Here is a 25495-nt window from a genome sequence, read left to right as displayed (position 1 = left end):
CTCTGTCAGGTGGACGAACTGAGACGACCCATGCACGACGTCTCACGTGGCCACCATCAGCGCGTCCTGCTGATCCACGCCGCCGACAGCCATGTTCGCCTCCGGCTGTGCAGCATCCTTCTTCTTCTCCTTCTTGGGCCGCTTGCATTCTTGTGCCCAGTGGCCATATATGCCACAGTTCTGGCAACGCCCCTTCCTCCTCGGCGTGCCCTCGGATGTCAGCTTGACAGGTCCCGAGGCACCACCGTCAGAGCACGCCACCGTCTTGTTCTTGGCCGAACCACCACCGTGGCTACTTCCATCGCTCTCCTTGGAGCCGACTTGGAAACGGTGCTTGTGTTTCTCAAGCCACTCCTCCTCGGCCAACAGAAGTCGACTGGCCTTGTCGGTGATCTCCTCAACCTTTTCGTCGAACCGCTCCTCAGCCGCGCACAGGCGTCCGATTAGCTCCTCCACCGAGAGCTTCTTCAGGTCGCAAAACATCTCGATTGAGACGATCACGCTGGTGAAACGCGTGGGGGCGACGCGCAGGAACTTCTTGACAACCTTCACGTCGTCGATCGTCTCGCCAAGAACCTTCAGGTCGGCGACGAGGTTGGTGATGCGCATGCCGAAGTCGTCGATCTTCTCCCCCTCCTTGAACTGGAGGTTCTCGAACTCCTGTAGGAGCTTCTAGGCGTTGACGTCCTTCACGCGATCCGCACCGACACACATCATCCTCACCGCCTCCTTGACGGTTTTCTTTCCGCCGAGCGTTTGCCACATCTCCTTGGGCACGGATCGCAGCAGCACACTCATGGCTTGCCGGTCCTGCGCGCGCTTCACGCCAGCACCGACGGGATCGATGACGTCCCAAATCTCCATGGCTTCGTAGTTGCACTGCATCAACATCGCCCACTCGGTGTAGTTCGAACACGACGGCATGGGCCACATCAAGGAGCTCTCCTTCGCGCCGGCGGCGCCGGAGCTGGGACCGACGTCGCTCATCTCGATCTTGGGTTTCTTCAAGGCTGGTGATCTAGGCGGGCTAATTGATCCGCCGTAGAACATCAACCGGCTCTGATGCCACGTGTTAGGATCGGCGGCTCGCCGTCCTATGGAACTCATCGACGTCCGGCGATGCCCGGAGCGCGGTCACCAGGAACGCGACGCACACACACGAGAACACGAGATGGCGAGAGGTTTTCTCTGCAATGGCGCAGCTTTTCTTGATGCATTGGGTTTGGTTATAACCGGGCTTGATCCGACATCCCCGCCACCACCTGCAGCTGCACGGTGCGCCGTCATTTGCGAACGCCCGAGCGACATGCACGGCTAACAGTTGGTGGCGGTGACCAGCCCCCCTGACGCGGTCATGGCGCAAAATGTGCAAGTCTCCGCATTGCCCACGATTCTACGTGTTACAAAATGAAACATGTTCACAACTTAATTGAACTACCTAATGCACCTAATATGGATACAAAAGACTGTCACGGTTAAAGGATCAACATCGATAGGGGAAAGCTGAAAGGCACCCACAGCCATCAGCCATGGCATGCGCTTTCCCCATTTAACTGAACCACGCGTACTGCGGCTGCCAGTGCCCCCGAGCCCGAGGGTCGCAAATCCTCGCGAGCTGAAGGCCCCGCGCAGCTTTTCTCTGCTCCGCTCCGCTCTGCTCCCCCTTCTCACTCACGAGTCACCACCTCTAGCTCCTCTACCCACCATACATGGCCGGCTGCCTGCTGCCTGTGACAGAACCACCAAATTAAAACTCAAATTAAGCTAAATGGCCATCATTTGAACACATCAGGCACCTTTGGCTTAATGGTTTAATTTGACAGTCCTTTCGAAACCGACATTCCGATCGAAACAAACACCAGTAGTCTCACGCGAGGGTGAGCACAGGCAGTACAAACATGATGAGTACATATAAATACGATTACAATACCGAGTAGAGTATATTAAGTTCTACAGACCTGGTTTAATTACATAAATAATGTACAAGAGCAACTTTATTTTAAAACAAAGTCCGATATAGAAACCTGACGTCTATAATACATGAAGCGTCGTATCGAATCACACACTCAGCCCACGGGTGTGTGATTTGGAAACTAGCAACGACTAAGCATCTGGTCCGGCCACCTCCCAACCATCCGCGCCAAGCTGTATAAACTTAGCACAACAAGGGCAGAAGTCGATCCCATCCTGACCTGAAATAGTATGAGCCACAACCCTGAGTATACTAATACTCCGCAAGACTTACCCGACTATGGGTATACATAGCCCATATTCTAGACATGCACGGCTTTCTGGCTGTGGGTTGTTTTGCGGAAAACAATTAAGAGTGAGTCCTTACTTTCATTATTTTAGCTCAAGATTAGGAAGGGGTACCTATTTTCTAAGGTTTGCACTTCTATAACAATCAGTGTGGAAAAACAATTGATTAGGTACAACTATACCGATCATCTCAATCACTTCCATGTTCTTACTACGATGTGACTCGGGGATCAAGGTGCTCATGTCCGCGAGCGACTGACGGCGAATCGATCCGATTTAACCTTGCAAGGTGGACCTAACCAACACGGCACGTATTTGCCCCGTCGGACAATACAAACCAACCATTCCCCTCCCCGCCTCAAACTACAGGACCGCCCCACCAGTGTATAGTCAGCCGAGCTCAACGAGAGACCACCAAAAGTAAATACATGCATCCCAATTCTCCGCGACTACTCGACTCGCCCTAAGGGGTGGGAAGGAGTCCTGTACTTTCGAAGTAAGGCATTACTCGGCTTACTAGTTTCGACTACCTCCTACTCCCGGTATGCGGTTAGTACAAATCAAACCTGATCAGCAGGGCCGACAACGATACGGTCCTTAACCGACACAGACGGGGCTAGACAGTTCCCGTCCGGTCTCCAATTCTTTTCCTTTCCTCCATAATCCAACATTCCAAGATCAAATCATAAAGACATCCTATATCTCGCGAGTAACAGGAAATTACTCGACTTCTACCGAATCCTATTTTTAGCATGGCAAGGATAACGACATACACATACTAGTATTCCGACCAATGGAACCTAGGAATCATGCAACTAGGGTTTCATCCAACGCCTAGAAACTTGATGCATAATCAAGTAAATATCTATAACATTTCATAAGTTAAAATAGTAGGTTATGCTCCGGGGCTTGCCTGTGGGCTGCTGCTCAGTGCTGGTGTCCACTGGGCCTTGGGCCGGGTCGTCACGAAACGCCTGCGGGGCTGGCTCCGTCTGCTCCTGCGGCTCCGCGATCACCTCGTATACGACTTCCTCGGTCGCGGATTCTATATGTATGCATATGAAACAATGAGTAAATGTTATGCATATGAGACAACGAGTAAATGCTAACATGACTTTGCCACTAGAGGATAAACATTAAACAAATTAACAATTTACATAAAAGGATGCAAATATAGTGATAAATAACTTTAACCCTAAGTGCTAGGAACAATTAGAAGCTAAATTATCAATTAGAGCATGATTTATTATAAAACAAAATATGACTAGCAAAGACATTATTATTTGCCTCTTATAATTTGTATAAAAATCTACATGTAAAATAAATATTATTATACCTATACACATAATTAAGTTTGGTTACATATTATATTCATATAATAAACTAGGTCCTATGTGTATGAAAATTTTATGGTGGATCACTAATGCTTAAAGTAAGCTACTGCAAAAATTTCACAATTTTTAGATTAACAGATCTAGAGAAACTAATTAAGCAATACTAAACACAATCTAAATTTTTGCAGGGGTAAAAAGGCCATTTTTCCACTTTGGATATTTTTCCTCCATAGATCTTACTCTAACAAATCCAACAAAATTTATTTCATATTTTTCGCATTTTTCCTTGAATTTATATGGAATTTACAAATTACAGTCGAAATAAATACAAAATAAAGAAAACTCCCCCCCTTACCCCACTGACCAGCGGGCCCCACTGGTCAGTGGGAGGGGTGTCTTCCCCACCCGGCAGCGCACGCGCCGTGGCGTGCGGCAGCGCGCAGGCGCCAGGTCGAGCAGCCCGCGGCGGCGGTGGCCGGCGGCGGCTCGCGCGGCGGCGCAGCTGCAGCAGCTCAGCGGGGTCCGCGCGCGGCCCTAGGTAGCGGCGAGGTCAGCGGCGGCGGCGTGCCCTAGTGGCGGCGCGAAACAGGAAAGGCGGCGGCGCGGCTCGGGCCGGCGGCGGTGGGGCCCTAGCGGCGGCGGAGCGGCGCGGGGGAGCACCAGTGGGGTAGGGCGGCCCTGGTGCTCGCGCTAACGTGGAGGGGGGGCGGCGCGAGCGTGAAGCCAGCGTGCGGCGGCGGCGAGCACGGTGGCCGGCGGCGGCATGGCGCGGAACGAACGTGGAAACTCGCGAACGCGAAGGAACGTGGAGAGCATGAGCACCAGTGGCTCACCTAAGGTCGATTTGAGCCGTCACGCGAAGAAAACGGTGGTCGGAGGTGGGTTGTCGGCGTTGAGGCGGAGCTCGAGCTCACTGGTGACCGGCGGCCGCGAAATCAAGGATTCCCGGTGCTCTGGTCGAGGGGGCTCGTGAAGGAGAGGTCGAGGAGGATGCTAGAGATGTGGAGGAACTTCGGTTGCGAGGGATTTGAATTCCGTGGAGCGGAGCTCGCGGAATTGGCTGGAGACAGTGAGCTTGCTCACTCTCCGTCCATGGCGACCAGGGAAGGAGAAGGAGTGCAAGGCGAGGCGCAGGAGGGAGCGAGGCAGGTGGCGAGCTCGGGAGAGGAGCGTGGTCGACTTGGAGTCGCTCGACGGCCGGGAAACCGGGATCGGCCTCCACGACGGCAACGACACAGCGATGGGGCTTCGGGAGGCGTCGGCGCCATTACTGCGACGTGCAGCACAGGGAGAGGGAGAGAGAATGACACGTGGGGGCCACGTGTAAGGAATTTCTTTATTTGAATCCAAATTTTTGGATTGTTACACTGCCCTCTGCTGCAGATGAGCTGCTGCTGCGCCGCTGAACAGTGGCTGTCAACAGATTCGCCTTTGGATTGTGACTGTCAAGCGCGATCTCGCCCGTTTCTACAGCGAGACGGCGACCGGTTTTGCTGCGTTCCTCACACGCGCGCCCTTGCATTGGATGGGATCATATGGGAGGCAGTGGGTGGATTTGGAGATGGAAGGGGATCTACACAACGCTAGAGGAATCTTCGTAAGCTTGTGCGTTGCAAAAGGAAAGTAGGAAACAATGCTTGCTTGCACACACCCAGACTTTCAGATAATAATTCAGTGAAAGCTTAGCTTTTTTACTGACCAAACCGTGACAAGCCCTCCCATGCCACGTAGCAGATAGAGATAGAAGGCTGTGGAGAGAAACCATGCATCTCGGTTCAATTTCTGCACCTACCCCCCCCCCCCCCCCCCCGAGACCGCGCACTGTTCCTCACTAACTTCGTGCCCCTGCCTGAGGACACTGAACGACACAACAGTAGCTCATAAGCATACGGTATGAGACGAGACCAGGCGGCCGTATACATGCGAAGCCATTCGACATAAAGAAGCATGTGTACATGTACCCCTGGTAACAGTCCGACTTTTGTTTCTATACGGATCGGAGCACGACTGCACGAGAGATCCTGATGATCGATGAGCGTTGTTGCATGCGCACATACCTGCTGACTTCCTGAGAACGACGAGATGTAAAGCGCGCCTTTCCCCTCATCTAACCGAATCAGCTTTAGCCTCTGAAAAGAAAAACTAAAGAAAGATCGATGAGCGAGCGAGATGGCAAGAGTCACAATCATGCTGCTTAATGATTGTAACTGAACCATCAGCTTTAACCTAGTGACGACTGTCTGAAGAACTCTAGATCTTTGAGGCAAGCAACCTTTTGCAACATCAAACTCTGAACTTTTTATCAAAAAAAAAAAACTCTGAACTTAAAAATGTTTACTTCACTATGGAACCATATACTACCTCCGTTAATAATATAGCTATTTCTAGATTTTCTCTGAGTCAAATCTTTTTAACCTAGATAGTAAAAAACTATAAAGATTGATAATATAAAGTGATATCAGTTTATTCATAATAATAAAATCAACTATCACAACATATAACATTTCTATTTAAAATTAATTATGTTTCATTTTGATCAAGTCAAAAAGTTGTTATATTTTGAGACGCAAGTAGTATTTTATGACTGATGAATACACCAGTATATATAACGTGATGTGCTAGTGCAACGCTAAGCTCTCTCTCGCCGCATCAATGCCGCCAATCTAACGCGGCGCGGCTGGTCCATCCTTACCGGATAATCTCTGAAGATCTCGAGCCGAGGAGAGGGACAAAGTCGAAGACGATCCAGACACAGCTTGCGTTGCAGAAGACCTAACCTAACCACACTGTATCGCAGTCCAACGCGATGGCAACGACGATCGAGTTGCTCGGATACACGACCATGGCCCCATCACCAACGCGGTGTTGTTCGGGAACAGTTGTGGCAAATTGTTCTTGGGATGCTTTGCTTTTCCAGGTGTGTAAATGGACAGCTGAATGACAACCACGAGAGCAGCATGAAGACCACCACCACCAACAGCGCCGTACCCCGGCTGCTGCTGTTCTTCGCGCGAACGTTGTTATCCCAGCCAGGCATGTCGTGGCATCTACCATTAACGACGTGGGTCCATGCCGGCGCAGTCTCTGTCGCAGGCGGATCATGGCGGCAAACAGGGCGAGCCGTTGTATCCTTGCTAGGGCTCGCTGCAGCTGCACAGCGCGTTGTGGGTATCATTATCGGATCCCTATGATTATTGGCTGAACCCTTTGGTGTAACCCCACTCATGATTAAAGCGGGGAGTACGGTTTTCGGATGATCCGCACCGCGTCGCATAATTGAGATCGTATTTTGTGATTAGTACAAATTGATTTTTAAGCATATGGTAGCATATATAACATCTGCCTGCGTGTTCGAGAAAAAAAAGTTTTAGTGGTGCAGAACAAAGAAGGCTCATGCTCAACATTTTCCAATATCTATAGAAATTTCCAAAGTTCCATTGCTGCCGTCCAAACAGAGAAAGGTTGGGTGTGGCGATCCACACACACACACACACCAGTGCAGAGCTAAAACAGCAGGGCCGTGCACAAGGGCATTAAGTGTGTTTAGTTCATTTTGCAAAAATGTGTAAAGATATAAACATGACATTTGAAGTACTAAATGAAGTCTATTTGCAAAATTTTTTGCATAGATGGGTTGTAAATCGCGAGACGAATCTAATGATGCTAATTAATCCATGTTTAATCAATAATTAGTGGATGGTACTGTAGCATCACTGTTGCAAATCATGGATTAAGTAGGCTCATTAGATTCGTCTCGCGATTTACAGCCCAACAATGCAAAAAGTTTTGTAAATAGACTTCATTTAGTACTTCAAATTAGCAAAATTCTATTTCACTTTAATGCGTTTACGGTTTTTTTGCGTTTACATGTAAAGATCCAAACAGGACCTAACTCAACTCAAATCAAATTGCACAGGGCATGGCCACTGAACCGAGGGACCTGCCACTGAACTGGATGCCAACACCTAGCGACTACAAGGCCGTGTTTGGTTGGGTTGCGAAAAAGTTTTGAGGAAAACTTTTTAGTACTTTGACCACTAATTTAAGGTATTAAATAAAGTCTAATTACAAAATTAACTCTACAACTATGGTACTGTAGCACTTGCTCTACCTAATGAGGCCTTTGACCGTACGATTAGCGAATAATTAAGCGCGGTCACTGTAGCATCACTGTAGCCAATCAAGACGGAACTTGAGTCATTAGATTCGTCTCGAAAAATTACACTCATCCTTGAAAAAATTTTACAAATAGACTTCATTTAGTACTTCATGCGGACATTCGTTTTTTTTAAAATTGTGATGTGACGTGGAACCAATCATGGCCCAAGTATGCTATGCTATTTGCTCCCTGAGAAAATGATGGCCAGGGGGACACAAGTGTCACCTCACCAACTCACAGATCCTGCTGCCGCTAGCCTTCTCTTCACCTCCCTCGTCTTTACAGAGGGGAATGCACATGGAAAAGGGAGCATTATTGGAGGGGCATCAGGCAGGGGCTGCTGGTTCCTTCTCGCCATTGGGGGTCTCTGACCGCCTAGCTGACTGATGGATTCCTCACCGAGCAGCAACGATGCCGGCATCAGTCCATGGAGTTTGGTTGGTCACGGCCGCAGGGGACGAAAACAACAGCCGTCAGGTCAGGGAAAGACTTGGCCTCAGCTCGCTGGGCAATTATTTGAAGGTTGCTCGAGAAAGGGCTCGCCGGATAGGTGGTGTTCCTGCACAATTTGGGAGGTGGCTACACCCACATGCGCTTGGGAAACCTAGGGGCTGTAGGCGCTCTTCCTGCGTTGTGCAAAAATGCATGTTTTGCTGTTGCACACAGCTGGCAATGGAAAATGCTGTTATCCGAATCTTATTCTTATGACCAAAAAAAGCAGGAGATGATGATGAAGCCTCAAATATTGTTCCATTACCCTGGAAATAAGTATAGTGTTATCAGTAAGCCTCAAATCAGTTCCATTACCCTGGAAATAACAAGCAGCAAACATTAAGCCAATCAACGAAAAACCTCTGACAGCCCTAAAAAAAACGAAAAACCTCTGACACGATCAGACAACCACAACTCATTGTGTTCATCATAATATATTTCCCCAACTCACAGCTCATCTGTATTTTCTAACGAAGTGAAAGCAATTCACAACTCATTCTTCATTACAAGAAACAAATGAGTTGCCGGAAATTTCAAAACAGCATTCTAGTATGTGACTGTAAGGCAAGTCATGTGCAGGTGGGTTTGTCAGCAAACACATGGTTCCTTCAGAATGTTGGGTTTCAAAGTTATCATCGTTCATTCATCACTGGCACTTACGGGGCGTTTAGTTTCCCATCCAAAAATTTTTGGATGTCAAATTAGCACTTTGACCGGATGTCGGGAAGATTTTTCGGACACTAATTAAAAAACTAATTTCAGAACTCACTTGGAAACCACGAGACGAATCTTTTGAAGGCCTTTGACCGCGTCATTAGCACATGTGGGTTACTGTAGTACTTATGGCTAATCATGCACTAATTAGGCTTAAAAGATTCGTCTCGTCATGTACATCCAAACTGTGTAATTAGTTTTGTTATTTAATTATATTTAGTGCTTCATATATGTGTTTAAAAAGGAGGTGAAAATTTTTGGGAACTAAACGCGCCCTAGCCAGGTAGCATTTACCCACAAGATCACAAAATCCCCATCCCAGCTGCGCTTGAGCACTCACTGGCAGAGCAGAATCACCTTCAGAGATGAAGATGAACAAGCTGTGGGCCTGGCAGGAACACCAGTTGGCTGGACGCCCGGCGAGCCCGCGCACCGAAGCGCGCAAGCATCACTGCATCAGACAGCACCTCAGCAGTGGAATTGACCGGCGATCAGTACAGACAGCACGTCTGCAGTTGGTTTGACCAACACGCCTGCCGCTCGCAAATCGGGGCGGACAGAGGGTACGAACGAGGGGAAAGGACCGGCACAGGAAGCGCCAGCGGTGGGCCGGCCGGCCGGCGGTGGATGACCCACCGGGAAGTACGTACTGGCGCTGGCGATGGGAGAAGCATCTACGGCCGATAGATGCCACCTTGCCACTGCAGCCAGAGAGGAGGAGAAGACTGACCGGACCTGCAAGGGGTTTTCTTGGTTCCTGAACATTTTTTTCTTCGCTGAACTTGGTTACTGGATCTTGGATTCTTGGTAGAGGCAGCAAATTCCACCGGCAAGGCTGCAAATACGGCGGTTTCTTTCTTCCGAATGAGAGTCAATTGTATCTATGCAATCACGCGCGACTGATCTGCGGTTTGCGTAGACGAAGCAAATGGCGATCAGTTCGTCAGGATCAAAAGAAGACGGTAGCCACGAAGAAAAAGTCGAGGAGAGAAAAGGAAGGAATAGTAGGCGGAAGGGACCTAAGATAAGGGTCGTGTTTGGTTACATTTCATGATTTTACTGTAGCATTTTTGACCAAAAAATTTAGAGAAGCAAACGAAGTTTAATTACAAAACCACCTCCACAACCCCCGTGTAATTCGCGAGACGAATCTAATGAGGTCTTTGACCGCGCGATTAGAGGATGGTTACTGTAGCATCACTGTAGCAGATCATCAATTAATTACCGTCATTAGATTTGTCTCGAAAAGTTACACTCATCCCTAAAAAGGTTTTGCAAATAGACTTTATTTAGTACTCCATGCATACAAGATTCTTTTCTCGAAAAACGTGCGCAAAAAATTTGCTCAGTAACCAAACACGGCCAAGAAATCAGTGGCGGACCATTCAGCCCAGCCGGCCCGCGGTAGAGGCGCAGCGGCCGAGGCCCGTGTCCAGATGTTTGCGCTTTCGTCCATGGAAAGCGTAACCGCACCAGTGCACTACGACCGCTCGGGCCCACTTCGGGTCGAACCCGATCGCACCCAAGCAACGCGCGGCCCGACCCAGCCGGTTTGCCGTCTCGCTCCTTCTAGCACCTCCGCCTCCGCCACCGGCGAGGCGAAACCCTAGCTCGCCTCCATGGACAGCCACGGCCACGCTTCCGGCGGCAAGCCCAGGCGCAAGCGCGGCCGCAAGCCCAAGCCGCCGGCGCCCGACTCCTCCGGCAACAACCACAACCACCTGCATCACCACCCCGCGCCGTCCTCGCCCCTCGCCAACGCCGCGGTGTTGGACTCCCCCGAGCCCGAGCCGGCGTCGTCCTCCCCCGCGCCGCGCCGCCGGGGCCGCAAGTCCCGGCGCGTCCGCAACGAGCCGCCCTCCGAGGCCGATGCCGCCCACTCGCCCTCGCCCTCTCCCCCGCCGCGGCGGGGCGGGCCCAAGGGGGCGCCCAACGGCGGGGCGGAGGCTGCGGAGCCGTCGCGGTGGGAGCTGGCAGGGAATATAGTGGAGGTCCCCGCGGCGATGGAGCCCGTGCGGTGGGAGCAGGTGGTGAAGGTGGTGCCGTCGATGGACGCCGTGGTGAAGGTGTTCTGCGTCCACACGGAGCCTAATTTCTCGCTGCCGTGGCAGCGGAAGCGGCAGTACAGCTCGAGCAGTAGCGGGTTCATCATTGGGGGCCGCAGGGTGCTCACCAATGCCCATTCCGTTGAGCATCATACCCAGGTCAAGCTCAAGAAGCGTGGCTCCGACACCAAGTACCTCGCTACTGTCCTTGCCATAGGAACTGAGTGCGACATTGGTATGCATGACTGGACTCGTTATTTTAGCTGTCATCAAGTATTTTAAAATCGACCTACCTTTTAATGTGAACTAGCTATAGTTGTACTTGCGATAGTCTAAGCTTGATGTTTGCAGTATCTGAAAAAATGACAATGTTCTGTTGATGTAGGCCTGAAAGATAGCATCTCTTTTGTTGATGTCCAACAAAAAGTGCATTTGGAATTAAAGATATGCCTAACTATTGACTTCTTTTTTTTACATTGGAAGACTATTTTCTGCTTGTTTCTTTCATATAGTGTTAATGCGTTAGTGTAGGATGCCTGCTGCAGTATGAGAGCTGTACTGTACAAGCTACATTTATGTGTCTTTGTTCATATAGAATAGAATTGCATGCTAAAAGCGGTGAAAACTAAGTAGAACAGAGTGCATTGCAAGCTTGTGTTGAAGGATATAATTAAATCATGCAACTGTTCTGTCAGGATAAGAAGGTTATAGGGAAAAATTACTAGAGCTTGTTTGCATTCACCCCTCCAAACTGAGATCTTAGTGCACTGTTGTGAAGTTGTGTTGGTCAATCGACTAGATTGGATTAAATTTCATATAGTGCTCTGCCAAAATTTGCTGATGCTTCTAATAAAAATAATCTCAATGAGTGCACTTTTCTTTTTGATTAACCACAATTGAGCTTTAATTACAGCAATGTTAACTGTCGAGGATGATGAATTCTGGAAAGGGGTTACACCTTTGGAGTTTGGGTCACTGCCAGCACTCCAGGATGCTGTCACTGTTGTTGGTTACCCAATTGGAGGAGATACTATCTCGGTGACTAGTGGTGTAGTATCTAGGATTGAAATACTGTCATATGTTCATGGTTCTACAGAGCTTCTTGGGTTGCAGGTATTTACTATATTTTGCATACTTTCTCTAGCTTTGCCTTTTTGTGTATGGAACTATTAATAACCTCCATTTTGAAAACTTATGTTTCCTGTATATCACTCATGAACAGATAGATGCGGCTATAAATTCAGGAAATTCAGGGGGGCCTGCTTTTAATGACAAGGGTAAATGCGTTGGTATAGCTTTTCAATCTCTTAAGCATGAAGATGCAGAGAACATAGGCTATGTTATACCAACCCCAGTTATCAAGCACTTCATTGAAGACTACGAAAAATCAGGAGAATATACAGGTATCTTCCTGTTCTGTTTTTGTATATAGTCTATTTTCCTGAGACATGCATCCATGGTCTGTGTCATGGGACATGAACCAATGAGGGTTTGTTTTCATAGGAACATCTTTTTCTTGTCTATGAGATGGCATGTCATTATGTTTGCGAGGACTGATGTTATACTCAACATGAAACTCTAGAATTTTTTTGCTGTGCACACTTAACTCTGTTTAGTGTTTACCATCTTTGGAAAAAAAGGAATTAGTACTGTCAACTCTATAGTGCACCATAACTTTTTTGAGACATGAAAAATTGAGCTTCAACATAGCTAAAACTGTTAAATATTCATTTTGTTGGAAGATTTGAGATGCTTCCCAGTGGTAAAAAGAGGCCTGCGAGGTAGTGAATTGGGGTCAGTCCAAGCTACACCCCTGTTTTTTTAAAAAAAGAAAAAGAGCCAAAGAGGGATCACCCCTGCCTGTGCTTAGTTCTAATTGTCTAAAAAAATTTATTTGGAAGAAATATTATGATATTATCTCATTTTGTACTCTACGTGAGGAATTTTACCTTTCAACTACATGGATTGGTTGTTCTTCTTGGCCTGGTTATCATTTTTTTCATGGGTGGGGATCCTTTTCATGTCAATAATTATTGGGATCATTTTCATAGTTTTTCAGATTGTACATTTTACTATATAATTTGTAGTCCTTTTGCACCTATGTTCTTCTGGATCAAAGTTGTATGTGATTTGCTAATTTTATTTTGCAGGTTTCCCTATACTTGGTATAGAATGGCAGAAAATGGAAAATCCTGATCTCCGCAAGGCAATGGGAATGAAATCTGACCAAAAGGGGGTTCGTGTACGAAGGGTTGAGCCAACTGCTCCTGAATCTGGATGCCTTCAACCTTCTGATATTACCCTTAGCTTTGATGGTATTGATATTGCCAATGATGGCACAGGTTAGTCCTTGCTTCACATGGCTGCATATGTTATTTTCCCTATTTTTGTGATTTAACTTATCTACAATGGTAAAGAGATCATATGTTACGAGTCTTCTTGACGAAGCTGTTTTCTGTCATGGCATAGTCTCCAATGATCAAGAAATGGTGTAGTCACTGCTTTGTTTTTTAGTTAGAAGATAGCTTATTTGAAGTTGTATTCCATTTATATGGTGCATCAGTAGTTAATGAACCAGATTATGGTGATTAGATTTCATTTTCAGTTTGTTTCAGCTTAGATATGCTCTTTCTATACATGTCTTGGAGTCCTTAATACCCTTACAGATATGGGATATCTAATCAATTTTGGACATTGTAAATTTTATATCTTTCGATCCAGTTAAAACTTACGATTTATTCCATGTTGCCCAGTTAAACTCCAATTAGGAAAATTGAGTAAATGGTTTCTTCTTTCTCTTTCTCATTCCTTGGTCATCCAGTTCCTTTTAGGCATGGTGAGCGCATTGGATTCAGCTACCTTGTTTCTCAGAAGTACACTGGTGAGAAGGCGCGTGTGAAAGTACTGCGCAACTCAAAAATCCATGAATTTAACATAAAGCTAGCGACCCACAAAAGACTCATTCCAGCTCATATCAAGGGAAGGCCTCCATCATATTACATTGTTGCTGGTTTTGTTTTTATGGTCGTGTCTGTTCCATATCTTCGATCTGAGGTATGCCGTCTTCTCCTACGCCTTTTAGTCTAAGTTATGAAACAATCAATATAGTAACTCTTTGTTTATTTGTTATATTTCCTGCTTGCTATTGCATATGCATTTTTTTTTAAAAAAATCCAGTGCTCTTTAAAACTTAAAAAGACAACTCAATAGCTACTAGAGAAGCCATCTGTAGCCATTCACTTTATGGGCAATTGTTTTTTATTTATTGCACTTGAGTCATGGTTTGGCAATATCCCACTGTGCAAATTGCTGCAGTTCCTTCTTCCACTTCAGATTTATGGGGTATAAGAATCGATCCTATTGACTAACTAGAATGCTATCTGTCAGTATGGAAAAGACTATGAATATGATGCGCCGGTCAAGTTGTTGGACAAGCACTTGCATGCAATGGCGCAGTCACCTGATGAGCAGCTTGTTGTGGTGTCACAGGTCTTTTCTTTCTATATGAATGGGTTATGAGAACTTTCATTTACAAAGGCGCAGCTAATCCATCACTATTTGCTCTGGAGCTTATTGTACAATTAGTACTGATTTTATTTTCTGATGAATGTTCAGGTGCTTGTGTCAGATATAAATATTGGTTATGAAGATATTGTCAATATTCAGGTAATAATGGCTTCTATTGTGAGAGCTCTGCTAATTGTAGGATTTTTGCACAAAGTTAGCAAGTAAACCAAGAGACTATACTTAATAGCTCATGTCTACACCCATAGTTGTGCGCCTACTGTATCAATGGATCTGTAACCATTTGGCCGTTTTTGCATGCATGTCAATCTTATATTTGGAAATCTTTTTTATTTCTTTGTGTTAAGATAGAACAAGAACAGACTACATAAGCATGCTTGCGAACAGTATGTTCACAAAAATATATAGTCTCGTGTAAGACCAAAATCAGCGATGGAAATAGTGTACTGGAGATTGCACAACAAAATAAAGTACGTTTTGAACCGGTGGCAATGTATTTCAGCAGTAATACCAGTACTTTTTTGAAGTTTACTATGGCTATTCAAACTTTCTTAATGTTGTTTATGATTGTTAATAAAATGCATGAAGTTCAACATTTTATGTTTTTTTTCTGGAGTGCAGGATAAATTGCTCTTTTCAGATTTGATCATTGGGTGTTTTGTTATGTATAGGTTCTTGCCTTCAATGGCACGCCAGTTAAAAACCTGAAGCACCTAGCAACAATGGTGGAAGAGTGCAACGAGGCATTCTTGAAATTTGATCTAGACTATGATCAGGTATCTAGCGTGCAAACTGAAGCTTAGTTACCCTTGTTCTTACATACTTCCTCGTTCTTTTTGTTTAATGCTTATTATGAATTTATGATCTGGCAGCTCGTTGTCCTGGAGACGAAAACTGCGAAGGCTGCAACTCAGGACATTCTGACGACACATTGTATACCTTCGGCCATGTCAGAAGACCTGAAGAGTTGAGGAAAGTGAGATATGTTGGCTTGTACAGCCAAATAATCCTACATTTTTTTCTGGGACTGGGACATGCTTCACATTGTTGATCAGTACACCTCCCGTCCCACGAGAAGCACTGCAGGAAATCCATTGCAGGTGAGGCTCCGAAGAGTGTAAACTGGATTACATCCCGCTGTTTGCACCAAAGGAAGCATAGCAAGCAAGCATAACATACTCTCAAAAGTCTTATCGATTAGACTCAATGGCGCATCGGGCCATTCAGGCGCAGTAGTAGGATAGGTAAAGAACACAAAGTTTTGCTCGTGTTCCATTTCTTGAGTCAACATCATCGAAGCCATAATGAGTACTGCATATCCCCATTTGCCATGGTTGGTCTGAGGATACTTTCACCTTAGACGTGTGTGGTCCGCTTGTCGAGAGCATACCTTTCTGTATCATCATTTCTTTGTTGCGTGGAGTCCTCAAAGTTCTTCCCGGCAAGATCGTGTCTTGGGTGGCATTGGCAGCAGTTGCCTCTGCGTTTCGACGTCCTCGATTTAGCCTCGGCTGTTATGATGTCAATTGCAACCAAAGGCGCAGCTATGGTCTGGCTTCGATATCAAGGAAGGGGATCCGCTTGGGCCCCGGGGCTGGTGTATCCCTTGGTTTTGAAGCAAGTCCGCCATGTGATCCATCCCCGTCCGTCCGCTCCTCGCGCTCGCGTCCAAATTGTACGAGCGGAGCGTTGACAGGTCAGGGAATGCTTGGTCTCTACGTAGCTTTTCCTCATTGATACTGGCCGGCCGGTACTCGCGCCCGGACTCGGACCTGGCCAGTGGCCACATTGACAGCGATTGCACACGAGCTGTGTTTACCCTCGTGAATGCTCTGGTTTACCCTCTCCCTCGAACTAAACACTCTGGTGGCAGGTTCTACCGTGAGCAGGTGAGCTGTAACTATCAGCGTTGCAGTCCTCGGCGTGAGCGCCGGTAGCAGGGCGGGCAGCGACGGGCGCAACGCCCCAGCGACGCAGGCGCACGCGCTGTGCGCCGGCAGCGCCACGCCAGGTGATGGGCAGCGGGCACCACATGACCATGCCCGTGCGGGGGCTGTGCGCGCGCACCGGCGCGGCGTATCGCCTCGCCATTCCAGTGCCACTGCCACATGCCGCGCGAGGCGCTGGCTGGCCCGCCTGCGCCGCGCTGGCACGCGGCGTCGCCACGTGAGCGGCGGAGTACGTGCGTTAGTCAGTGACGCTGCCGCGCCCGCACCGGCCGGCCGCGGACGCCATGCCGCGCGCTGCCGGTGCCGTGCATGCATGCGGCCGCTGCCAAAAGTTATGGTGGCGCCGGCCACGCCGCGGCGGACTGGTGCGCGCCAGTATTAACGCCAGGGGACACCGCGCTCCTGTGTCCTGGCACGCAGGCTGCAGAGAGCAGATGCTGTTTCAGAAAACACAAGTTGTTTTTTTTAGTTCACACATTTGCCTTCGAAATCACAAGTTGTTCTTGTTTATTCCTTTCAAGGTCCCACAGAAGCAATCTTTAGCATGCGTATCTCGGTTTTGAGTACGGCGATTACGCGGATACTAGCTTTTGTGAATGATTTGGTTTGGTCCCTGTCATCATGTGAGTTTTGCTGTACCATGGTGTCATATCCTATTATCCTGCTTACACTCAGGCAGCCCCCAACTCTTTAGGTTATGTGCACCATTAGGCCTCATGGTTCATGACCACTTCTGTTGAGGATCCCAGCCTGCTCTTTCAGCCCGACAAAATCCCCAAATCATGTCCTCGTCCACTTCTATAGTATGTCTTCATTCCAATTATGTGTAGAGAATAAGGACAATAAATTTACATCTACATGACTATGACTATATCTAAGAAAAAAGGACCTAATTTGTGAATAGAGGAGGTAGACAGGTAGTCACAAAAAGGATGGAGATATGCAAAAGTAGATAACTTAGAAATGGGAGCTTTTTGGCATGACATTGTACCAACCAAATTTGTTAATCTTATACATACTACGTAGCTATTTTGTAAGTTCAAATTAAATGCTGAAAAATAACCTCCACCTCTCAATCCATAGTAAACCTATGGGCAAATTCTTTTTTAATTAAATGAACATTTGTTGTTGCAATGTTGAATCTTCAATGCAAAGCTAATAGTTCAGAAGCTGAATGAAACTTTACCCCAAGTTTATGAACCATGGTCTTCTGTATCCAAATGGATAGAGACAATGAAGCAGAAAGCAGTTTACAGTAAGTATCTGAAAAGGTCACGTGTTCCTGGCATGTTGGGAATTTATGAATAAACGGAGGTATTTGCAGTAATTTCGTTGCAAAATTTTAGAAAATCATTTCGTTCCAAACTGACCCTGCCTCAGCGAACTGCATACTAAGAAATCTGAATTGCACGCACTCCATCACGACACCAAACACCATGAATTCACTATTTCAGAACCAGACCATCAGATGGCCGAACATCAAATGCCCAAACAACATACTAGACCTCAGAGTTAAATAACTCATACAGTTCTTAGTCCCAGGATAGTAGACCCCATTCTGAGAAGGACTGAAGAGGATCCAGATCCCAGTAGGCCATTGTCTGAAACAGAAGCAGCACCAGGACAACGAGATAAAAAAAAAGAGAGGAAGAGGTGGCCTCTCAAGCAGCTGTGAGAACCGGTCAGAGGGACTTGAGACAGGAGAGAGAAAGCATGTGACCCCTCTCTGTCGCTCTTTCTTCTCTCCTCTTCTACAAGGAGCCACAACCACAGCAAACAGCAGAAGAACAAGCTCCTCGCCTCACCTCTCGTCCTCTGCCTAGCTCTGCTTATTTCTTTCTTCCACCTTGGGCCTTGGATATGGCATCCAGCGTGTCCCGGTTCATCAAGTGCGTCACGGTGGGGGACGGCGCTGTGGGGAAGACCTGCATGCTCATCTGCTACACCAGCAACAAGTTCCCCACTGTAATGCTTTGCTCATGCGCTTTCTTTTTTTTTCATCTCTATGCGCAACGTCTTCTTGCAGGAAAGATTCAGGCTTTTCTTGGATCCTTATGGAATTTTTTGGGATTTCCGTGTTTGCCTGTACATGTGATTTCCTTCTAGTTTCTTTTTTGAGTTCTTCATTTCTTGGGACTATGTACTTTGCTAGTACGGAAACAGGAAAATGTTCTTGGTATCTTTCGGAGTAACAAATATGGTCTTTCGCAGGTTTTCTGTAAAAAAACTCATTGTGATAAATAGCCTGAAGTTATTCCTGACTTTTTTACCTTCCTTTTGGCTTGTGTTTTGCATTTTGTAGGATTACATACCCACTGTCTTCGATAACTTCAGCGCAAACGTTGTGGTCGACGGCACCACGGTGAATTTGGGCCTTTGGGACACTGCAGGTGATTTCGGAAATCTTTGCTTGTAACGAGCTCCATACTTCTAGTACTTTTCATCTTAGGTTGCTGTTGGTGATGTTGATAATGTGGACACCACTCTATTTGCAGGACAGGAAGATTACAACAGATTGAGGCCCCTGAGCTACCGTGGAGCCGATGTGTTTGTGCTCGCCTTCTCGCTCGTCAGCCGAGCTAGCTACGAGAATGTTATGAAGAAGGTGCATTTCTTTGCAGTTTTCATTAATATGTTAAAAAACTTGCAACCACCGTTTCTACTTTGCGATCATCTTTTTCGAGATGAAACAGATGCGAAATGGTTTCAGATGGTTGTAATGTTGTGGTTTTCTAAGTTCCAGTTTGCTGTTGTAATGTCCTTTTTTCCCCCTTTCAGTGGCTACCAGAGCTTCGGCATTATGCACCAGGTGTCCCCATAGTTTTGGCTGGAACTAAATTGGGTGAGTTGTGTGACAATGAAACATTTCCATTTAATCGCTTATTGGCGTGTGAGATAATGACACTACTGGGTTGTACATTCTGCCTTGTAGAGTACCTTGACACTTTGCTGGTGTCCCTTGTGGTGGTTAGAACATTTGTTTCATTGCTTTGCTGGGATTTTGTTAGCTTTTCGTTTAACGAGACCGGTCCTTGTGGATTTGGGATTAGTTCTAATAGACTTTCTATTTTTCAACAAAGCTATTTATTCTCAATCCATCATTCTGAAGCACAGCTAATAGATCTGCAGCCACAGTTTGTTAAAAAAATTATTTTGTTTCACATATTGATTGGTACCTATCATTTTGTCCCCGCATTATCTTCCAAAGATAATTGGTTGGTATACATCATTTTCGGCCCATCATATAGCTGAAATATTTTTATTTATCAGATTAGATTTGTATAGTTCTAGCATTTTTCAACAAATTAAATGCTGAAAAGAAAGCTTTATAGGGTTTGTAAAGAGTCCCAAGAGACCCTCTACTGCGTTTATGTGATCTACTTAATACCTTCCTTCTCGACAAGTGATCATGAATTGTTTTAGTTGTACTTTATAGATTCAAAATTTCCTCACATAGACAGAGCAATGTTGTTAGGGAACACTTTTGAATTGAAAGTTGAAAACATTCTTCTGGCCGCTGGATTTCATATATTACTTGGAAATACCAAAGCATCATTTTCATCTAATTGAACTTTCTTCGTCATGTTTGCTACAAGTATCCCGTCGAGTTGTACTTGTGAGTTGAGAGTGCTTAGAAACTTTGGTCAAAGTGTAGGTTTTGGTCTTAAGTTTGTTGTTCTCGTGTTTTTTGGTGTCTGTAATTATAAGCTGGTAACCCAGCAGATCAGCCACATGTTTTTGGTGTGTGCTTTGCAGTGCTATACATTTTTCGAGTTTCTTACATTTTAACTTGTAGTAAAGAAGTTAATATCTTGCAACAGTTGTACTAATTGCAAAAGGTGGTTTCTTGATTGAAAAAAATGAGTTCTATTTGAATGGATTATAACTTTTGTCAATCATGATATTGCGTACAGATCTTCGTGAAGACAAACACTACTTACTTGATCATCCTGGTGCAGTACCGGTTACTACGGCACAGGTCTTATTTCCCCTGATGACCATCTGAAGAATTATAGTAGCTATAGTCCTTAATTCATCCCAGTAGTTTGAAATGTAACTTCTTTCAGTATCTCATAGTTTTGTGCTTTCCTTTCTATCTCATACTGCAGGGGGAGGAACTTCGCAAGCACATCGGAGCAACATGTTACATCGAGTGCAGCTCAAAAACTCAGCAGGTCGGTTCTTGATCGTCCCATGTTGATGTTTCCTTGGTTCTGTAGTTGTCGATGCATCCGTTAACTTCAGAATAGTTTGTCAATATGCAGAATGTCAAAGCTGTGTTTGATGCTGCCATCAAGGTAGTAATAAGGCCTCCGACAAAACAGAGAGAAAGGAAGAAAAAGAAAGCACGACGGGGATGTTCAATATTGTGAGTAAAACTTCTTGATAGATTTTTTTTGATCCTGCATTATCTTCTCTTTGAGAATACTTGCGGAGATAAAGCTTTCTTTGGTTTTGCAGTAAGAGTTAATCTGTTTTACTCTGTTCTGACGAGTAAATAATGAGCTTGTGGGCATTGTCTTAAGCACATATTGATTCTTGCTTTTTTCCGGGTTCTTTTTTTTTTGGCAACCGATGAGTTGAGCTTTTTATGTGCAATTGGGGGATTAGAATGGTGCTTTGTGGGCCACTGCTGAATGTTTAGGAAGTCCTTTACGCTCCTCGTGCCCATGTATCATGTTCTTGTGCAAAGGTGTGCGCTTCAGATTATTAGTACCAAGTCGATTTACATTTGCTTGGGAAATCATAAACTCAAGTTCTCGGAACAAAGCCCCATGGCAATAATACAGTGTACTCATCTTTAGTTGAATTTCAGTTTATATTGAAACGTAGAGTAATTTTCTTTGTTGCTGTTGCAGCCGAATCATGCACAAAAGGAGACTAGGATGCTTCAAGTGATCGAAGGCCATATTTGACGATCACATAGGTTTCCAAGATGAATCGAGATTACGTGTAGTTTGTATAATTGCATCCAAGTTTCAAAGGGCTTGTTGCGCTTGCGCATTTGTACCGGTAATGTGTATATTTACGTCTTCAGCAATTGACTTCTAGGAGATATGTGAGATATTTTTGTATGTTTATGTACCAATGGCTAATAATGAGTTAGGAAGTTCAATACATTCTGAGATGTAACGATATGATATATTCTTCCAGTGAGCCTGACTGTTCATATTAATTTATTCAAAAAGGTTGTTTTTGCCATAGGACACTGAAAAATGATGTTTTTGTTGGAAGACATTGCTCAAGATTGGTAATTTGCTATAGGACACTAAGCCCATCATAATATTATATTTTAATAGAAAACTATAGGAATTTCCCTCCTTATCCTTGCCCGTCTCCTACCTCGCGCCGTCTGCCCCTCCCTCGCGCGCCGTGCTGGGAGCGCCGCCGGCCCGTTCGCCCTCCCTCGCGTGCCGCGATGGGAGCGCCGCCGACCCGTCCCCCCTCCCTCACACGAGCGCTGCCGGCCGGCCGGCTCGTCCGCACCACCCTCGCGTGCCGTGCTGGGAGCGCCGCCGGCCAGCCGGCCGGCCCGTCCGCCGCTCCCCCGCGTGCCGCGCTAGGAGGGCAGGCGGCCAGCCTGTCCGCATCCACCCCTCCCTTGCATGCCGTGCAGGGAGAGCATGCCGCCGGCCCGTCCACGCCGCCTTCCCTTGCGCAGGGAGCTCCGGCCAGGACGCACGGCTTACTGCTCAGCTGGTTTGAGAGGCGCTAGAAAAAAGAGGGCTGGAGGAGAGGATAAGGTATTAGGGTTAAATTTGTCTTTTTACATTAATTTGTAATTAAATAGAATAAAATAGTGGGTATAATGTCCCTCAGTAAATGCACATAGCTTTTTAGTGTCTTTGAGCAAAGAGAATCATTTTTAGTGGTTTTGAGCAAAAGTCACTTTTTAACAGTGTCGAGGAGCAAATTTTGCCCTCTATTTTCCATCTCTTTTTTAATTTTTAGGTTCAAAACATATCTTGATTTGTTAGAATAATTGGAAGATCCTGCTCCCCCTGAATCAAGCGAGCATGATTAATTTTAACTCTCTCTAGCGACAGGGAGCTGAATGGAGCTACTAGAGAAGCTGTGTACATCAAACTCCACGTCTCTATTGTTTGCTGGGTTACTAACCCAGGAGCTACTAGAGAAGTAGTGTAACATCGAACTCTACGTCTCTACTGTTTGCTGGGCTACTAACCCAAGAATTGACTGGGATAGAACGTAGAGCGGCAAACGTTGGGAGGGAATTAGACTAACGGCGAAGCCGGCATCGCTACGAAGCAGTCATCGCTATAAGGGAGGGTACGAGTGCGGGCTTCGCGGCGCTGTCGGTGGGCAGCGCGGGCAGACCCGCATGGGCTACTCCAGATATGGGCTTGCGATGCGGGTTAAGTGGGTTTGTGGCACGGGCTTACCCAGCGGGTTTACGGCACGATCCGCCCCACTTGCAACCTGACTGGCCTGCATCATGGCGAGATGGCTCTCGATCCTCTCGGTTGTCTTGTGCATCCTCTCCTCCATGGCTACCAATATTTCCGGGAGCGTCTATTCATAGCACATGTAACTAGAAGTCATGCTATCACATTTGGTGTTGTTGGGCTGGCATTGGCGGCAACAACTATGACTACATCTGCAGCACTATCTGCAGCGTCCATGACATTCGAAAACACTCAGGGTTGGTTTAGATCCAAAATTTTTACATCCAAAAACATCACATCAAATGTTTGGAAACATACATGGAGTACTAAATGAAGTCTATTTATAAAACTTTTTGCACGGATGGGCTGTAAATCACGAGACGAATCTAATGAGCCTATTTAATCCATGATTTGCAACAGTGATACTACAGTAACCATGCGCTAATTTTGGATTAATCATGAATTAATTACCATCATTAGATTCATCTCGCGATTTACAACCCATCTGTACAAAAAGTTTTGTAAATAGACTTCATTTAGTACTTCAAATTAGTAAGATTACGTTCCCAAAAAATTTTAGTGCAAGATCTAAACACGGCCTCAGTTGGGCGTCGAACAACGGCTTTCCGCCATGCATCATTTGCATGTATATATCTTGCAAAAAGGTATAATCTCTCTCCGAACTGTGATTTGTTTTTTAGAAATAGGACGATCCCAACCTTAAACATTCACAATAGAATATCTACAACCAACAAAGAAAGCAGTACGCAGACTGCACAGCCAACAGGCAAACAGTTTTCAAACAGCAAAGTAAAATTTGACTAAAGACATAGACCCTCCAATTTGACAGATAATTGAACGAAAGAAGTTAACCCTCTAATCTTATCCGAAAAATTCCACCCACTTTTGGCGAAGAGTTGCATCATCACACATTCCATTGTTCTGCACTTTTCCTCTATAAAATCTTCGCCTTCCTCTTTAGACAACTGCGACCAGTGTCTTGCCCAGAAAGTCCCCCGAAGATGACCTGCAAATACAAGTTAGGAAACATTCTACAAATGACGGCATCATTACGATTTAGCCAGATGGCCCAGCAAAAGGCTGCCATGCCAACTAAAGCTAGTTTTCTCAACTTTAGAGAAAAACCTTGAAGCCAGGAGCCCAACATATTATAAACACTAGTAGGAGGTTGAACCCCAAAAACCATGCTTACTGACTTCCAAACAAATCTTGCTACATGCCAATCAAAAAATAAATGTTGAATGGTTTCTTTAAATCTGCAAAAGCAGCAAGTGCTATCCCCCTCCCATTGCCTCTTAACTAGGTTATCTTTTGTAAGAGTTACCCCTTTCTTTAGATACCATAAGAAGACTTTAGTTTTTAGAGGAATTTTCAGCTTCGACACAAACAATTTTCAGGTGTATGATTAGCTATCAACAAGTCCATGTACATGGACTTAACTGAAAACAACTTACTTTTACCCAACCTCTATTCCCATTTATCTTCTCCTCCCCAAGACCCACATTTAGCACAAGAGAAACCAGCTTAATCCACATTCTAAGTTTCTCACCCACCAAAGCTCTCCTGAAAGAGATGTTCAATGGTCTAGTACAAACAACTTTTGCCACTGTTTGGTTCTTCTTCCTTGCAATTCTGTATAACTCAGGGAATTTCAACTTCAAAGAACTGTTCCCTATCCACCAATCCTCCCAAAATCTCGTCTGTTTTTCATTTTGTACCTCAAATTCCTCCTAGTAAAGAAATGATCCTTTACTTCCATTAACCCTGACCAAAATTGAGAATCACTTGGCCTTTTCACCACCTGAGCCAAAATTTTATTTTTCAGGTATTTCTTTTTGAGCAACTGCTGCCATACACCATCCTCATTAATGAGCTTGTATAACCACTTACTCAAAAGGCACAAATTTTGGACATCTAGGTTTATAGTCCCCAATCCACCCACACTTTTGGGGTGCATAAGATACCCCACCTTGCCAATCTGTACTTTTTCTTATGCCCATCACTCTGCCAAAAAAATCTGGATCTAAAATAGTCTAGTTTCTTTAGAACTCCCTTAGGAATTCTAAAGGAAGACAACATGAACATAGGTAGATTTGACAAAACTGAATTAATGAGAGCCAGTCTACCTCCCACTGAAAGCAATTTCCCCTTCCAGCTACTTAACTTCTTTTGGAATCTTTCCTCAATTTGACTCCACTATTTATTTGCAATCTTGTGTTGGCTCATAGGAATTCCCAAGTATCTCAAAGGAAAAGAACAAATAATTGCGTATAACAAGAAGTTTTTCTAAATTTACCTAGCCAAATAGATTTACCCCAATGAACCTTCTTTAGTGATTTGTTATCTGTCGATTGAACATTTCTTTGTGCCAACACGTATGCTATATGTCATTTCTTTGAGTTCTCAACACTATAGGAGCAACTTCAAGAGCCTAGGTATAATCCTAGCTAAATTTAGATTTTTAGGAGAAGATGCGGAGCGATGGCGAGGTGAGGGAGAAGGAGTGTTTGTTGGATGGAGTTTTGACCGGCATTTTTCTAAATTTACCTAGCCAAATGGATTTACCTAGGCTGTTAGAGTTGCTCTAAGC

General features: G+C 45.5%; 2 protein-coding genes across 3 annotated transcripts; both read left to right on the top strand.

Annotated features, from left to right (window-relative positions):
* Positions 1–10501: 10501 nt before the first annotated feature.
* LOC120669880 (protease Do-like 9) lies at positions 10502–15973 on the top strand. Of its 2 annotated transcripts, XM_039949764.1 has the most exons (9): positions 10503–11238; positions 11917–12116; positions 12226–12406; positions 13154–13345; positions 13825–14057; positions 14391–14492; positions 14619–14669; positions 15200–15304; positions 15401–15973. In XM_039949764.1, exons 1-9 carry the CDS (start codon positions 10578–10580, stop codon positions 15497–15499), a joined length of 1824 nt encoding a protein of 607 aa, XP_039805698.1. In that variant the 5' UTR covers positions 10503–10577; the 3' UTR covers positions 15500–15973. The 2 variants fall into 2 exon arrangements, with proteins under 2 accessions (XP_039805699.1, XP_039805698.1); XM_039949765.1 differs by lacking the exon at positions 14391–14492 and having other exon boundaries at positions 10502–11238; positions 15401–15948.
* A 2149-nt stretch (positions 15974–18122) lies between these two features.
* Positions 18123–21679, top strand: LOC120670222 (rac-like GTP-binding protein 4). Its single transcript, XM_039950286.1, has 8 exons — positions 18123–18442; positions 18780–18867; positions 18973–19082; positions 19256–19319; positions 20392–20456; positions 20587–20652; positions 20743–20846; positions 21337–21679. Exons 1-8 carry the CDS (start codon positions 18338–18340, stop codon positions 21374–21376), a joined length of 642 nt encoding a protein of 213 aa, XP_039806220.1. The 5' UTR covers positions 18123–18337; the 3' UTR covers positions 21377–21679.
* The last annotated feature ends 3816 nt before the right edge of the window (positions 21680–25495 follow it).

The sequence above is a fragment of the Panicum virgatum genome, chromosome 4N, assembly GCF_016808335.1.
Source record: "Panicum virgatum strain AP13 chromosome 4N, P.virgatum_v5, whole genome shotgun sequence".
Classification (NCBI taxonomy): Eukaryota; Viridiplantae; Streptophyta; class Magnoliopsida; order Poales; family Poaceae; genus Panicum; species Panicum virgatum.
The sequence above is the reverse complement of the archived record's forward strand: the minus strand, read 5'-3'. Positions and strand labels throughout refer to the sequence as shown.

Bases quoted from the DNA above. Each gene is read 5' to 3' on its own strand.
- LOC120669880 (XM_039949764.1), top strand. From the start codon at position 10,578: ATGGACAGCCACGGCCACGCTTCCGGCGGCAAGCCCAGGCGCAAGCGC. The intron at 12,407-13,153 runs GTATCTTCCTGT...TTTATTTTGCAG, and splicing joins AAAATCAGGAGAATATACAG to GTTTCCCTATACTTGGTATA. The intron at 14,493-14,618 runs GTCTTTTCTTTC...ATGAATGTTCAG, and splicing joins AGCTTGTTGTGGTGTCACAG to GTGCTTGTGTCAGATATAAA.
- LOC120670222 (XM_039950286.1), top strand. From the start codon at position 18,338: ATGGCATCCAGCGTGTCCCGGTTCATCAAGTGCGTCACGGTGGGGGAC. The intron at 19,083-19,255 runs GTGCATTTCTTT...TCCCCCTTTCAG, and splicing joins ACGAGAATGTTATGAAGAAG to TGGCTACCAGAGCTTCGGCA. The intron at 20,847-21,336 runs GTGAGTAAAACT...TTGCTGTTGCAG, and splicing joins CGACGGGGATGTTCAATATT to CCGAATCATGCACAAAAGGA.